General features: G+C 50.7%; 1 protein-coding gene across 2 annotated transcripts; it reads right to left on the bottom strand.

Annotated features, from left to right (window-relative positions):
- Window positions 1-4807: 4807 nt before the first annotated feature.
- On the bottom strand, window positions 4808-14234 carry Dmbx1 (diencephalon/mesencephalon homeobox 1). 2 transcript variants are annotated; one of them, XM_013114889.2, is made up of 4 exons: window positions 14072-14234; window positions 10419-10597; window positions 9841-10189; window positions 4808-8482 (listed from the first exon to the last, which is right to left on the bottom strand). In XM_013114889.2, exons 1-4 carry the CDS (start codon window positions 14223-14225, stop codon window positions 8025-8027), a joined length of 1140 nt encoding a protein of 379 aa, XP_012970343.1. In that variant the 5' UTR covers window positions 14226-14234; the 3' UTR covers window positions 4808-8024. The 2 variants fall into 2 exon arrangements, with proteins under 2 accessions (XP_012970343.1, XP_005072133.1); XM_005072076.2 differs by having other exon boundaries at window positions 10419-10614; window positions 14074-14225.
- Window positions 14235-15117: the final 883 nt, after the last annotated feature.

Here is a 15117-nt window from a genome sequence, read left to right as displayed (position 1 = left end):
CTGGTGCCTGCAGAAACCAGAAGTGGGTACGCACCCCCAGAAACAGAGTTAAAGGCAGTTGTGAGCCATCGTGCTGGTGCTGGGAGTCAAAACCAGGTCCTCTTAACTGCTGAGGCATCTCCCCTGTGAAGCTTCTTAAATGGTCCATAGACTATCTCCTAGAAATGAAATAACCTTGGCAAAACCCCTGGTGTTGCCATTATTATTAACCCCATTTTACAGATAAGGACCCTGAGCCCTAGCGACTCTGAGTATAGCAGGCCCTTAGTGGTTCCTGTCTCATCACGCTCGCCTGTATGGTAAGGTGTGGGAATGTAGGAGGGAGAATGGAGGAGCTGGGTAACAGAGAGAAGCCAAGAGCTCCTAAAATCCTAGTGAGTCAGCTGAGACAGACAGGAGGAGGAAGCAACTACATAACCTGTGGGGTCATTATAAAATGAAGATGCAGGGGTGCTGTCTCACACCCTTAGTCCCAGCACTTGGGAGGCAGAGGCAGGAGGGGCTCCATAAATTCAAGGCTAGATGGTCTACAAGGTGATTTCCAGGCCAGCCACCGCTATGCAGTGAGACCTTGTCTAAAACAAGGGGAGGGGACAGGAGATACCTCAGGGGCTAAGTCATGCAAGCTCGAAGGCCTGAGTTCAATCCCTGGATACGGTGGCTCTGGTCTGTAATCTCAGCACTCCTCTGGCAAAACAAAGACAAGGGAATCAGCCAGAAGCTCGCATATGTAGCACAGCAGCGGAAACAAAACAACAAAAAACAAAACAAAACATAAAACAGGCGAAAGAGGAGAAGCCCCTGGATGGGTGTGGGAGTGGCTGTACAAATGGCAACAGGGCTGGTTGGGCTCGGGGACACCATCTTCACAAGTACAGGACAACAATCACGAAGGAACTACTGGGCCCCGGCTGGCCTCTTTCTCAATAGGCCTGTCTAGAGAGGGGGCTTACGACTACCTCTGAGCAATCAGTGGGCTGTCTGGATGTGAGTAAACCAGGAAGAAGGCATCTCTGGGGGTGGAGCAGGTGTGCGGGCGGAGTGTCTAGATGGCTGCATCTGATGTTTGTAGAGAGTGTATGCATATATGAGTGTGAGACACAGAGAGATACCCAGAGAGTTGTGGTTCAACTTGGAAGACAGCATAGCGGGGAGCTTAGGATGCATGTGGTGATTGGAAGTGTGCATGAGAATGAATGCATTCCCTGACTGCTTGCCTAGGCACTGACTGCCCCCTAGTTATGAGGAGTTCTCAGGTGAAGAGCTCCACCCCCACTGCAGCCCCCAGGCCTTCCTGGGGCCACAACATTCTTGCTCACCACAGGGTGGGCAGAGCCATAGTGCAACCTGCTAGGCCGCTGGGGTGATCCCAGGCCAGTGGTGTCAGGTTCCCGGTGCCCCAGCCCTCCCTCTTCAGCCCTCTAAGAGCCTTTGTTGGAAGTTCAGACAAACTTGTCAGGGGGGCGGGCAGGAGGCCGCCTCCTAATCGGCTTTCCCAGAAGCGAAAGGAGAATGAAAGATTAGGGTGGGGGGCTCTCGCCCAGGGCTGTCCTGTGGGAAAGAGGTGGGGAAGGGTTCCCCAGCCCTAAAGGACTCCATTCCAGGCCCCTTTGGCAGGTGTTCCTTCCACCTGGGCTGAGGAACCAGACTCCTAATCTGAAAGAACCTGGGCCAAGCCCTAAGAAAAAGGGAAAGTGCAGATGACACTTGGAGGAAAATCCTCTTGCCCACTCCTCATTAATGCTACAGCAGGGCCCTCCACTGCACAGCTTCTGTCTCCTCATTAATGCTACGGCAGGGCCCTCCACTGCACAGCTTCTGTCTCCTCCAAGGCCTTCTTACTCTTTACCTCATCTCCTATGAAGCCAGCTAGACACGGTTAATGGTTCCCATTCGACAGATGAGGAAGGCTGAGGGCTGGAGAAGGGCCCACAGTAAACAGCAAGTGAACTTGCCCTGACTCTATCCTGGAGGACCTGACCTCAAACTTCTCTGTATCGTTTCACTCAATCAAATGGCTCCCATGGCCATCTCCATGTTGACAATCACAAAGGTTAAGAGTATGAATATCAAGGGTAGCTGGGCCCTGACGTCAGGTGGGCATTGCTGCTTGGTGATCCTGGACAAGCTACGTAGTCACGCTGTACCTCAGTTTCTCCATGTGTCAAATGGGGATAATAATAAAATCTACCTCAAAGTGTTGTGCCAGGATTAAATGGCTGCATGAAGAACACGTCGAATCAAGTTGGTACCAACAGCAGATCCCACAGTACCATCTTCCCTTAAATATGTGGAAGGCTCCTCCTACATGTCAACAAGACTAAGCTCAAGAGCCAACATTCATCCCATCTCCCGTAGAGAAGGGCACCCATCTTACCTGTACCTGTGCCAAAGACCTAGGAGCACCCTTGGGCCTTCCCATCCTGCTGTCACCACGGTGATTTTACCTCAATCTCTCACTAGTCACCCCTTCTCCTCCTGGCTCTTGTACACCAGACTGATGCTACTGTCTCTCATCAGGACCTAGCAGTGGCCTCCTCTTTGGTCCTGTGCCATTTAGCTCCTTGTTATGACCTACGATGCACAAAGGGTGGGGAACATGCAATTGCTAAAATACAAGTCTGATCACTTACCCAGTTTCCAAACCCAGGCTCTAGCCTGGGCTAGACTCTAAATTCAGTTTCCTTTTGTTGTCTACCTTCTCGATTTTTTTGAGACAGGGTCTCACTGTAGCCCAGGCTGGCCTGGAACCTACTATGTAGCATAGGCCAACCTACAACTTCAGATCCTCTTTGGCCTCATCCTCCCATGTTCTGAGTGCATGGCACACCATACCCAGGAGTGCACAGAATACCCAGGAGTGCACAGAATACCCAGGAGTGCACAGAATACCCAGGAGTGCACAGAATACCCAGGAGTGCACACCATACCCAGGAGTGCACACCATACCCAGGAGTGCACACCATACCCAGGAGTGCACAGAATACCCAGGAGTGCACAGCATACCCAGGAGTGCACAGAATACCCAGGAGTGCACAGCATACCCAGGAGTGCACAGAATACCCAGGAGTGCACACCATACCCAGGAGTGCACACCATACCCAAGAGTGCACACCATACCCAGGAGTGCACAGAATACCCAGGAGTGCACAGCATACCCAGGAGTGCACAGAATACCCAGGAGTGCACACCATATCCAGGAGTGCACAGAATACCCAGGAGTGCACACCATATCCAGGAGTGCACACCATACCCAGGAGTGCACACCATACCCAGGAGTGCACAGAATACCCAGGAGCTTTTCAGTTTTCCTTTCTAGCGTCATCTATTGACACAGCCCCACTGTCCTCCAGTGCCACTATGGTTTTTCCTGAGCCCAAGGCCCAGTCCTGAATCTTGGATGGACTGTGCCTCTCCCAGGACCCTTCCTTCTTCTTCTTCTTCTTCTTTTTTTTTTTTTTTTTTTTTTTTTTTTTTACGAGACAGGGTTTCTCTGTGGCTTTGGAGGCTGTCCTGGAACTCGCTCTTGTAGTCCAGGCTGGTCTCGAACTCACAGAGATCCATCTGCCTCTGCTTCCCGAGTGCTGGGATTAAAGGCATGCTCCACCAACGCCCGGCGGACCCTTCCTTCTTAAACTCCTAAGAAGCACCTGACATATGAGACTCAGGTTATGACTCTCCTAAAGCATCTTTCCAACCTCCCCATGCAGAAGTAAGGACTCTCTTTTCTGTTTGCACCCCCTTGTTTTTTGAGCTCTGAGTCACCCCAGGCTGTGACTGCCAGGGCACGTTGTTTTTTCAAACTTGTTTCTCTTTACTCAGCATCCAGCATGGGGCTAGGCATACAGCAGGCAGTCAGTCAGTGCTGACAGAATGAGTGAGGGATTTGAACTGCAGTGCTACCAGACAGCCTCTGGGCCAGGGAAGGTGTGTGTCTCAGCGCTGAGATTTGTAGGCAGCACTGAGTGGCTCAAGGCCCAGGTGGGAGCTGTGGGAGCTGTGGGACATTTGATCTGTCAAGGAGGTGAAGGGGGGATGCTCCCCACCCTAATCCTCAGCCCCACTTGGGAGAGGAATGCAGATCCTGGGGTCACAGTGACCTGGGAAGTAGGGAGGTCAGGACTCATCCTGGAAAATCCAGTAGATAGCCCTGTTGCATACTCTTCAGGCCTGCTGAGTTTCTCCTACCAAGGCCTGACAGAGGGAGCTCTCAGTGCCCAGTCCCAAGCTCCATGCAGCCCAACTCTTGGTAAACAGTCCTGGACAGACACTCTGGAACTCAGAAAAGGAAGGTAGGGCTAGTATGGCCAAAGGGCAGATATCTCTAATTCTCTTTTGTTACTGTTTTTGAGACAGGGTCTCTCTGTGGTCCTGGCTGTCTTGGTGCTCACTCAATAGACCAGGCTGGCCTCAAACAAATAGAGGTCTGCTTCTTCTGCCTCTAGAGTGCTTGGATTAAAGGCATGTCCCACCACCATAACCTGGTTTTCTTTTTCTTGAAGTAGGAGAAAGCAAGATTTCACAACACAAACTTCTAAATTGTGTACTTTTTCTGCAATTATTACTTATATATCCTTTCCCCTGGCTGTCACTATTTCCTTCTCATTTTGAAGCACAGCGGTGCCTTGAGCTTGAGGCACACAGATCCTCATCCTTCTACATGGACTTCCAAATGTGTGCCTGTGTGTGTGACCTTAGCACTGCAGCAACACTCTCTCCATCTTTTGCATGCCCTGCATGCCTCTTGCTTACCTTTGATGATAAAGAACTCACTCCACTCCAAGGCCCACTGGAGAACAGCTCTGGCTTTTTTTATTTTATTAACTTTATTATTAAAACAAAAACTTTTGCAAATAAATAAAAACATCACACACCAAAATTAACCAGACCCAAAGTCTATTTTTTTTAGACCAGGTTTCAAGTATAGCTGTATAGCTGGCCTTGAACTCAGAATCCTCCTGCCTCCATCTATCAAGTGCTGGGATTACAGGTGTGTACCACCACACCTAAAAATTCAAATGTGCTTTCCTGGTATTCAGCTTTGGCTCTGGCTTTGCTGGAGACTTCACATATTGTCCTGGTCTCTCTACCCTGCAGAACCACCCCCAACGCTACTTCAAATGTCAGCAGATGTCCCCTGCCCCAGACTGCCCTGCCACCTTTCCTTGGGTGAGCCCCCAAAAAGGTCAGAGAAGGGAGAGCTGTACCATACTCCCTGCTCCCAATGGCTTCTCCAAAGTGACACACGAGCTACAAACAAATAAGGATGACAGAGATTGTTGCAAAACCAGCAGAAAAACCACCTGTCACGGGGCAGCCATGCATTGTGTCTCTCCAGTCACAGGGAGATTCTGAAACGCCACTCTGCCCACTGTAGGTATCTCTGGGAATGAATATGGGTCAAGGGCTGTGCTGCCAGGTTCTCTTTTATTAGCCAATTAGGACAAAGAACAGGTCACAAAGTCACAGGAAGTAAGACCAAAAGACAGACAGATACACAGGACAGAGCATCATGCTGTGCTACGCAGGGGCAGGAAAAGGGAAAGAGAGTGGTTTGAGTTTTGTTTCTTCAACTAACAGAATAAATAAATACAATACACGGTGTTTTTGCCACGGGCTGGTACAACCTCTAAGCACAAATGGTCACAAAAGCTTGTTTGGAAAGCAGTCTATATTGCTCATCAGCCTCTGCATAGAGGTGGGGACCCAAACCCCTGGGACCATGCTCTAGGGGAGTGAGGAAACAGGACAAGGGAGACCTCAAGGAGCAGAGAGGTACAAGACTTCTGTAGAAGGGCTTGTCGAGGGTTTGATACTCAGGCTCTCTGCCCTGAGGGACCAGCAGGCCTGGGATGGTTTGTGTCAGCGGAGTGGGAGAACTGCTGACAAAAACCCAAGAGAGATCTGGAAAGCCTAGGTAGCCCCGACTCTGCCATGACAGGGTACAACTCCAGGTGGCCTCGTTCCTTCTGGGGGAATTTGTAATGCCTAGAAAAGTCCCAGTGACAGTCACTTGCTTCCAGGAATAGACAAACTAGTTTCAGCCCTGTGCCTGGCCCCAGATGAGATGGTTCAGAAACATGACGTCCTGAAGCTAACCACAATCCATCAGCCATGAACCACTGAACCCTCCTCAGCCCAGAACTCCTTCCGTCTCCTTAGCCAAGTCTCTCCTTCTCTGATGGTCCTACGCCTTTGGACTGCAAGACTCCAGATGCCAGGGAGATACCCCTTGTTCAGAAACCCTCTACTGCCTGCCTTTGGTGCTTGCTGCGTGGAGGTGGATATCAGGCTGGGTCCTTGGCCTTTCCACCCCACCTGTCATGAGGCCAGGCCCCTCCTGCTCAGCGGGCCCCACATACTCACCTCTCCTATTTGCTCTCATGCCTTTCCCAGCTCAGGTTACCGACCTTCCCACTTCCTACTGGCCGAAGCCTTCCCCAGTCTAGACTGACCTTAAGGTGGGCGCTGCTGACTCTGTAGGCCAGTCATGCCAGCCAGGCCACCCTCTCTCTAAATGTGGGACTGAGGGCTCAGTGATGAGTCAAATCTATGTAAGTCATCTTGCCCACCCCACCACGGGCATGGAAAAGGAATAGCCCCCAAGGATAGCCCTGGAATCCAAGGAAAATAGGATCAAATCCGGATTATCTAACCTAGAAAGGAGCCATTACGCTTACAGGGAAACTGAGGCAGTATCCACAGAGAGCTTCATGTATGCAGGATCTATTGTTCCTCAGGAAAACAACAGAAATGTTCTAAATTACACACCAGGCTTCTCTAAGTGTCTGTGTTGGGTCATGTTGTTAAAATTAAATAAAAAGACCCTGCCCTCCAAGGCTGTGTGCACAGAATGCTGAGTTGCTTGGAAATGGACAGAATCTTGTAAGTCATCTTATCCAGACAAAAGCGTCCCAGAAGGCACTGGGCTTGCCCAAGGTCACACCACCCTGAAAGGGTCTCTGCAGAGCAAGGTTTTCTAGACATGCAAGAACACCCCTAACTGTGCCAGTGATACCCCTACCATGCTGCTTCTCCCACAGCCAGGCTAGGACAGGAAGCCAACAAATCTTGAGACCATGTGTAGCCATAGGGTTTCACTCACTGATAAGGAATTCCAGAGCCCTGCAATGATGCCAGCTGTTCTGCTGCCAGCCTGGCCAATGCTCACACATGCCCCTCTGCAGTCTGGGGAGCTGGTACTTCCAAGGTAAGAAGTAAGAGAAGAAAAGGTAACCTGAGCCCTTCCTAATATCTGGGAAATGCTGTAGGGCTAAGGCTACCTCCTGCCTGTTGCTCCAGGGTCTCAGAGTAGGACTTCGTTGAAACTCCGGGCATAGAGTAGAACAGAGGGTTCAGGTTAATGTGGGGGCGGGGGATAGGCAGGCAGGGCAGAAGAGAAACAGAAAGAAACAAAATTACTAGAACCAAAAAACCACAACCCCAAACAAAACACTATTTGAGAGTACAGGACACTAACACAGCCAGCACCAAAGGAAGAAACCAGAGGCGGAGGGAAGGCATAGCGGGTAGATCCAGGTAGGCGGGGGCAAGAGAAGAAAGATCGAGGGAGAGTGGGGAGGGGGGGGAGAGAGAGGGAGAGCACTCTGGAGTGAATTTCAGAGGCAAGGGTAGCAGTGGTAATGTGATGGGCACAGGGAAAGGGGCCTGGGGCAGGCAATGCCTGAAAATATAGTTTTATATATTTATATTTATATCTCACATTCCACATATCAACTTACTAGTGGGGAGGGCCAGGAGGGAGGAGGCGATACGGAGGAGGGGGATCTAGCCACTTGCTCACCTCCTCCCTATTTGACCTCCACGGGTCCAAGCAGGGACATGCACAGGGTGTGTAGGTTTCACCTGGGGTTAGGACTCTGAAGAAGGGACACCGGGTGAGAGGACCCCAGGCCCCAGCATCCCTGAGCTCTCAAGATTATTCTTGGAGAGCCTTTTGGGAACAACCATGGGACTGAGACAGGGGAACACACAAGACCATGGTTGGGTTGGAAGCCAGACAGTCAGTTGGGAAGTGTATCTAGTCCCAGGGAGGCTGCGTGCTGCTTGGCCCGGAGGCGAAGGTTTTCGATGCTCGTGGTTTTACTGTTCAGGGCAGCTGAGGCAGGGGCCAGGCCTGTAGGGGGCGCCGGCAGCAATGGGGACCCCCACACACCCTGGTGGGCAGCAGCAGCCGCTGACAGGGATTGGTAGTAGGACTGGCAGTGCAGCGAGCTCAGTGGGGCCATGTTGACACCCAGGTAGGGCACTGCAGCAGCCGCCGCAGCTGCAGCCGCAGCAGGCGCCGGGCCTCCCACTTCAAAAGACGAGTAGTGCACCAGGTTGTTGGTGGCGGCCATGTGCTGGCGAAACTGCTCCTGTAGACGGAAGAGGCTGAGCGGGGACGAGGAGTAGGAATGGGTGGGGCCGAGGAGGCCTCCCGCTGGCGCTGCAGGAGTTATGGGCAGGCTGCCTGGGGAATCTGCAAGCAGAGAACAAGAGCCAAGTACTCAGAACAAGAGGACTGACCTTGGAAGAGAGGGTCCCTCGGCTTCCCATCCCCGTGGTCCTGCAGTGAACATAGATAGACTCTGGCTGACACCATCATGGCACCCATATCAGCCAGAGCGTCCCCCATAGTGACCCTTAGAATTAAGTGGACTTAGTGAAGCTCTGGGGTTCCTGCCTGGCCACCCATGCCTGAGTTCCTGGGGAGTCCCTTAATCTATTCAAGGAATACCCAGGAGTGTCGTCTCCTCCCGCTGTCCCTCAGCTCACAGTCCCTGGACCTCCTTGCCTAGCTTAGGTTTGTGTCTGAATACACCTCCTGCCAGAGCCTTGCTCCTTCTTAATCATGGCTAGGCGGAGGCTCCAACCCAGAGTAGCTTTGTGGAAAAGCAATGAATATGCCTAGCCCTAAAACAAACCATCCCCAGCCAAGAGTGGTGGTGTACAACTTTAATCCCAGCACACGGGAGGCAGAGGCATGTAGATGTCTATGAGTTCAAGGCCAGCCTGGTCTACATAGGAAGTTCCAGGTCAGCTGGAGCTACATAGCAAGACCCTATCCAAAAAAAAAAAAAAAAAAAAAAGGAAAAAAAGAGCATCCTCTAGACTAGAGGTTGTCAACCTTCCTAAAGCTGTGACCCTTTAATACAGTTCCTCATGTTGTGGTGACCACCAACCTTAAATTAATTTTGTTGCTACTTCATTACTGTAATTTTGCTACTGTTATGAATCCTATTGTAAATACCTGTGTTTTCTGATGGTCTTAAGCGGCCCTTAGGAAAGGGTCATCCGACCACCTGTCAATGGGTTGTGACCCACAGGTTGAGAACCTCTGCTTCAGACCTCTCAGCAGATGCCCCTTTCACAAGAGCTCCCAATGAACTAGACCCCTGAGGTGAGAGAGCGTGGGCCAGTCCTAAGAGAAGCTTGAATCAAGGTGAATTCTGCTGTACTCGAGAATCTCAGGCACCAGTACGGTATTCACCCAGCACAACTGGTACATCTGAACCAGCTGTTAAAATACTGGAATAGCTGAAATTATCACTAAATGGTGAAGGGGATCTCGTCATCCCCTCACCTGCCCTCTCCTCAGCCTCCCTGCTGCCTTCTCTTGGAACCATCTATTTAGACCTTTCAATGACTCGGCGACTAAAGGGTGGACACGGGTCACAGGTCTGCTACAGCCAATCATGTCTGACTGGTCATGCCCCTGAGTGCCAGAGGCTGACTAGCCTGCTCTGCTCCACATCACAAACTCAGGCCCATCGTGGGGACTTGGCTGTTCTCCCTGACCTGTGGGTGACCCTGGGTGTCCTCCCACCCACGCCTCACCTGCCTTGGGGCTGCCCCTCTTGCAGCCCAGCACCTTGCTCTCAGATCCCGGGCTCTTTTCAGCTTTGGGCTCCTCGGCCCCAGCCCGGGAGTCCTCCTCACGGTCCGGCTGGTCTTCAGGGGCTGACTCACTGGCCGATTGCTCCGACAGGCTCAGCTGGAGCTCAGCAGGAGGGTCGCCACTGGGCAGACTGGGAGGTTGTTCTGACTCCAGCTGTGTGTCTGAGGCTGGGACCTCCATCTTGCCGTCCCCGTGGGAGCCCTCGGCCTCCTTCTGCTTCTGGAGCTGTTCCTTCTGCAGGCTGCGCTGCTTCTTCCGGAACTTGGCCCTGCGGTTCTTGAACCAGACCTGGGGGGGCCAGAGAGGAACAGTCGGGAGGAAAGACTGTACTCTGGGTAGTCCAGAAAATGTAGGTGATAATCCTCCACCCAACCCCATCTATCCTTTCCAAATAGGCATGAAGGAAGTAGGTGTGTATCTCTGCACCACCCAAGCAAAGGCTAGCTCCCAGACAACCGGACAAAGACAGATGGCTAGCACTCATCTGCAAGGTACAGCTGGGAGAGAGGGACCCTACCTGCACACGGGCCTCGGGCAGATTGGTACACATGGCCAGCCTCTCGCGCATCACCACGTCTGGGTAATGAGTCTTCTGGAAGGTCTTCTCCAGGGCCTCAAGCTGCTGGGCTGTGAATGCCGTGCGACTACGACGTTGTTTGCGGTGCTGGGAGCCATAGCGGGCCTCCAAGATGATGTCTTGAAATGTACAGCCGTTGGAGGGCAAGCAGAGGGGGCCCATTTAATTATGGGAAATAAGTTTTGAATCTGATCATGCTCTAACCCACTTTGGACACTCAAACAGGCATCAGAGCTGGCCCCTGGACTTTGGAAATCACCCATCCTCTTTCCACCGGCAGGTATTGATAGTCTTTCCTCCATTCTCAGAACTGCAGAGGACTAACTCAGCTCCAAGCATGGCTGTCAGGCACATGATTGCTGTGGGAGGTGTCCTCCTGCTCTGACTGGAGTTAAGAGTGTGTAGATGGGTAGTACCCCCAAGATCTTAAAGTCATAACATACTAGGCCAAGAATAAAAACACATACTTGCAATCCTAGCACTCAGGAGGCTGAGACAAGGAGGCTTGCAGGTTCAAGACTAGCCTGGGCTATATAGTAGAACCATATCTCAAAAAGAGAAAAGTCCCAAGATGCTATAATATTCTGAGATGACATGATGCTAATGATATAAGACACCATGTCTCAATGACATAGGCCTTAGATTCTATTAAGATTTCCTAGCACCAGAATACTGGCCCTTAGCAATGAGACACCAGCTTGCCAGCTGGTGCTGATCTTCAGGATTGCTTAGGGGAATTCTCACTGGGCATACTGATCCTCCCTTTCACATTAACTCTCATTCTCTCCCTCGGTCTATATGTCTCTGGTGGAAATACATGAGGTTCCTGGTCTTATTTTCTAAGCAGAAAGCTTAGCCCTGGCAGGACCCTCACCACATGGGAAAGGCTTCTTACACCCAGCCTTGACCCTCTCTGGTTACTTCTTCAAGGAAAGAGAGCCAATCCCCACACTGCAAGCTTGGAGGAGAATGGCAAAGATAATGGTTCATTGATTCAACAGGCTTGCCTTTGTGTTTGGTAACATGAGAATGAGCCAGGATGGTCTCTCTCTCTCAGGCTAGTGTCTAGTCTTTTCCCCTTCTGCCTAACTGGTACCTGGGCTGTAAATTCCAATCACACAAAAATGGACCTTGTCGATGCTGGAGGAAACTCAAGTTGGTTTTGCCTCTGAACAGTACCTCAGACCCATCCCCTTGTACCCCGGGGTTGGAAAGTTTTCTACAAAACCCTAATGGGAAATGTATAGCAAACCTTAGACTTTGGATATTCCCTCAACTAAAGGAAGGGTGTTTTATAACTTGTCCCAACCCTAACTCAGACAGACCTGAGGTTATGGGTGTTACCCTTAGACAGGAGAAGGGGTAGGGACCACTTAGTCACATCCATTCATTCTGGTGGAGAGACAGCAGCTCAGCATCCTACTGCTAGCTCCAAAGGATACAGGGAGTGTGGTAGCCAAGGGGAGACCAGCTCCCTGGCGCAGCACCTGCCATGGGAGGTAAGATTTCCATAGCAATGTCCTCATAGGGCTCATTGCCTCCTTCATTTTGGCAATTTGAAAGTGGGCTAAACACCCAGTTCCTCTGTTCCTGTCATTGGGCATGAGCCCCTGTCCTGAATCCTCTCTGTGCTATAGTCCTTGAGGTAGATGTCACTATCACATTGGGCAAGGAGAATTCATTCCAAACTAGGGAAGTAGCCATAGCTGGGGCAGGTCTGCACTGACCACTACCACACTGGACACTAATGTCCACACTGAGTGACCAGGGACTCAGTTTCTCAGAGGCCTGGCAAGGTGTAAAGGAGAAGAACCGGCTGCCAAAACCTCCCTGCCGGGCTGGTACCCCAAGTCAGGCACAGTTCTCAGACCCTCTCCCATTCCCATGCCTTGTCTTCTGCCAACGCTTTCCCCTCTGCAGATGCCTTTAAAAGGCATCTGCCTCCCGGCCTGCTGCAAGCTTTCCTTTCTTCACCAGCCCATCATCTGCCCTGAGCTGTCCACCACTGGCTCTGGTCACCTTGCCCTCTCATGATCTGTGGGCACTCGGTCTCCCAAAGAGTTCTGTGAAGTCCTTTATAACTATCTGGCATGCATACAGGCCCATATGCAACAGGATGGGCTTGGACTGGAACATCATGGACTAGGTGACATCATGTCCCAGGAAATCTAGCCTGCCATCTGTGTTATAACTCCCTTCTCATACCCATGCTATTATTTGAATACAAAATGGCCTGAAGACTCACATTTTAAACACTTTGTCCTCAGCTGTTGGCATTAGTAAAAGGTGATTTGATCATGAAACTGCTAACCTTATCAATGGGTTGATCCATTGATGAATTCATGGCTGAATGGACTGCTAAGAGATGAGGCTAAGGTACAGGAAGTGGGCCTCTGGGGGCATGTCTTTGAAGGGTTTATCTTATCCTTGACCCCTATTCTCCCCTCTCTGCTTTCTGTCTTCCACGAGGTGAACATGGTATCATGCGCTCTCGGGCATGATGCCTTGATACGATCCCACAGCAAATGGAGCCAGTCAACCATGGCCCAAGACTTGTAAGATCCCAAAACAAGGCTGTCCTCCTTTTAAATTGTTTCTCTCTGATATTTCATCGCAGCCACGGGAACACTGGCACTGAAACCAGCGGAGAGATAATCAGGAAAACAACCAGAAGTCAGAGGACTGGGCTACGGCTCTCTCTTGGATGCTTGGGACTTGCTTTGGGCATTGAGTTCTATTGACTGTAAACACAGCCAGGCTTTGCTGACTCACCTCACACAGTCTGCCAGCTTTCCTGGCACTACCATCATCTAGATGAAACTTTGGTTCAGAGGAGAGAGGAGAATGGACAGACAACTAACCACAAGTCTGACCCCACTATCCTAGATGAAACTTGAGTTCAGAGAAGAGAGGAGAATGGATAGACAACTAACCACAAGTCTGACCCCACAGTTTTAGCCAATCTGTCATGTTCTGACCCCAATCTCTCCAATACATATTCTCTCTGAACTTCAATTTTTGTTTTGTTTTGCCTATAAAATGAAGTAGTAGCCTTCTTCGTGGGACTTGAAGACAGAGCAAGAGAAAAGGAGGAGGAGGGGGAGGCAAGACCCACACAGTGGACTGGCATTTAACCAGTATTCAAGTCATGAGAGCTGTCATCTCTTGTATCTCTCCATGTTCAGTCTCCTCCTGAGGCATTCCAGCCCTCTTCCAGCTACTGCCCAGTGAGAGTTCCCTAAGCTGGTCCTGTACCTGCTGCCTCAATCTCTGCATCTACGAGACAGGGCAAATGAACATCTTTCTGTGCAGGTTTGTTATAGAGAACTGAAGGCTGAGGCAGCGCCAGGACCCTGCACAGTGCTAGCAAGGGAGCAGTATTCCACAGGTACCTGGACAGATGTTGTATAAATGTGCTGCCAAAGCCAGCACAGCACAGATTTTGACTTGTCATCTATGTTACTAAGTGGCCTAAGGCTTTCTAAGATACCTACAGTAAGCTGCTCACACCCCCCTCCCCTCTTTGCCTTCGATAGCCTCCTTTTTCATTTCCCAGCATCTTGTCCCCATGACCAGGTCCCCAGGGCCCTTACCAGCGAGGCGCTCAGCCAGTGTAAGCGCATGCACTGATGGCCGGTAGTCCGGGGCATGCTGAGCCTGCTGGGCTGCCTGCTGGTGCAGGTTGTACATGGCGCTGAGTGAATTCATAGCATGTAGGGAGTAGCCATTCACCCCGTAGTGCTGCATGGCGGCATCCGCCTGCAGATAGAAAGAGAAAGAAGGATCATGAGGAGCAGCTGTTGAATTCTATCCTGGGAGAGACATCGATCCCAGCCCAGAACCTCAATGCTCACTTCATCCTGAGAACTTCTACACCAGATCAGGTGACCTTGCCTTGCCCACAGAGTGCCCCTGGGACTCCTCCTCCATTCACCCACCCATCCAGGACTCTGCAGGACCTGGGATGCACAGTTAGATGGCTTGGACTAGAATCACAACTTTGGCCCTTCAGAGCATTGAAACTTTGGACAATTCACCTAATTTCTCTGACTCTCAGTTTCTGTATCCAGAGAAGGGCACAAACAGCAGGACTAACCTCCTGGGGTTCCTAAGGACTAAGAAGCATTTACAATATGGCCTGGGACACTATGTGCTCAAAAGTGTTATTACTAACTAAGCATGGGGCCCGTTTTTAAAATAACACAACTTGGGTATGGAGACTGGGAGATCAGGAGTTCAAGGTTATCCTCAGCTATCCAGAGCTAGTTCTAGGCTAGCCCAGACTACATGAGATCCTGACTCAAAATAAAACAAACAAGCTAGTCTTTGCAACTGCCCAATCCATTTGCTGCATTATATAACCCTCTATTCGTTGAATTCCCCAGACACTTATTCCTGTGCACATCCACTGACTCACTCGCACATGCATCTATGAAACCAACACCACTGCATTTCCCTGGAGCAAAGTCCAGAGCTGGATTCCCCATTGAGGCATTTGCTCTGGTTAGAGAATAATTTAAAACTCTAATATGCTTCACAGACGTAAAACTATTGCTCTTACTGTTACACATTCACTGCCATTACCTCTTTTATTCTCACAAATCTCCAAAAAGCAAGTCAGCCAAGAACCACAAACCCC

Source organism: Mesocricetus auratus, unplaced genomic scaffold (assembly GCF_017639785.1).
Source record: "Mesocricetus auratus isolate SY011 unplaced genomic scaffold, BCM_Maur_2.0 Super-Scaffold_100014, whole genome shotgun sequence".
NCBI lineage: Eukaryota > Metazoa > Chordata > Mammalia > Rodentia > Cricetidae > Mesocricetus > Mesocricetus auratus.
The sequence above is the reverse complement of the archived record's forward strand: the minus strand, read 5'-3'. Positions and strand labels throughout refer to the sequence as shown.

What these genes read in the sequence shown, in the direction of transcription:
- Dmbx1 (XM_005072076.2), bottom strand. Translation starts at nt 14,225, where the DNA reads ATGCAGCACTACGGGGTGAATGGCTACTCCCTACATGCTATGAATTCA. An exon ending in ACACTGGCTGAGCGCCTCGC is followed by an intron (nt 10,615 to 14,073) that starts TGGTAAGGGCCC and finishes CTTGCCCTCCAA; the next exon opens with CGGCTGTACATTTCAAGACA. An exon ending in TGCCCGAGGCCCGTGTGCAG is followed by an intron (nt 10,190 to 10,418) that starts GTAGGGTCCCTC and finishes TGGCCCCCCCAG; the next exon opens with GTCTGGTTCAAGAACCGCAG.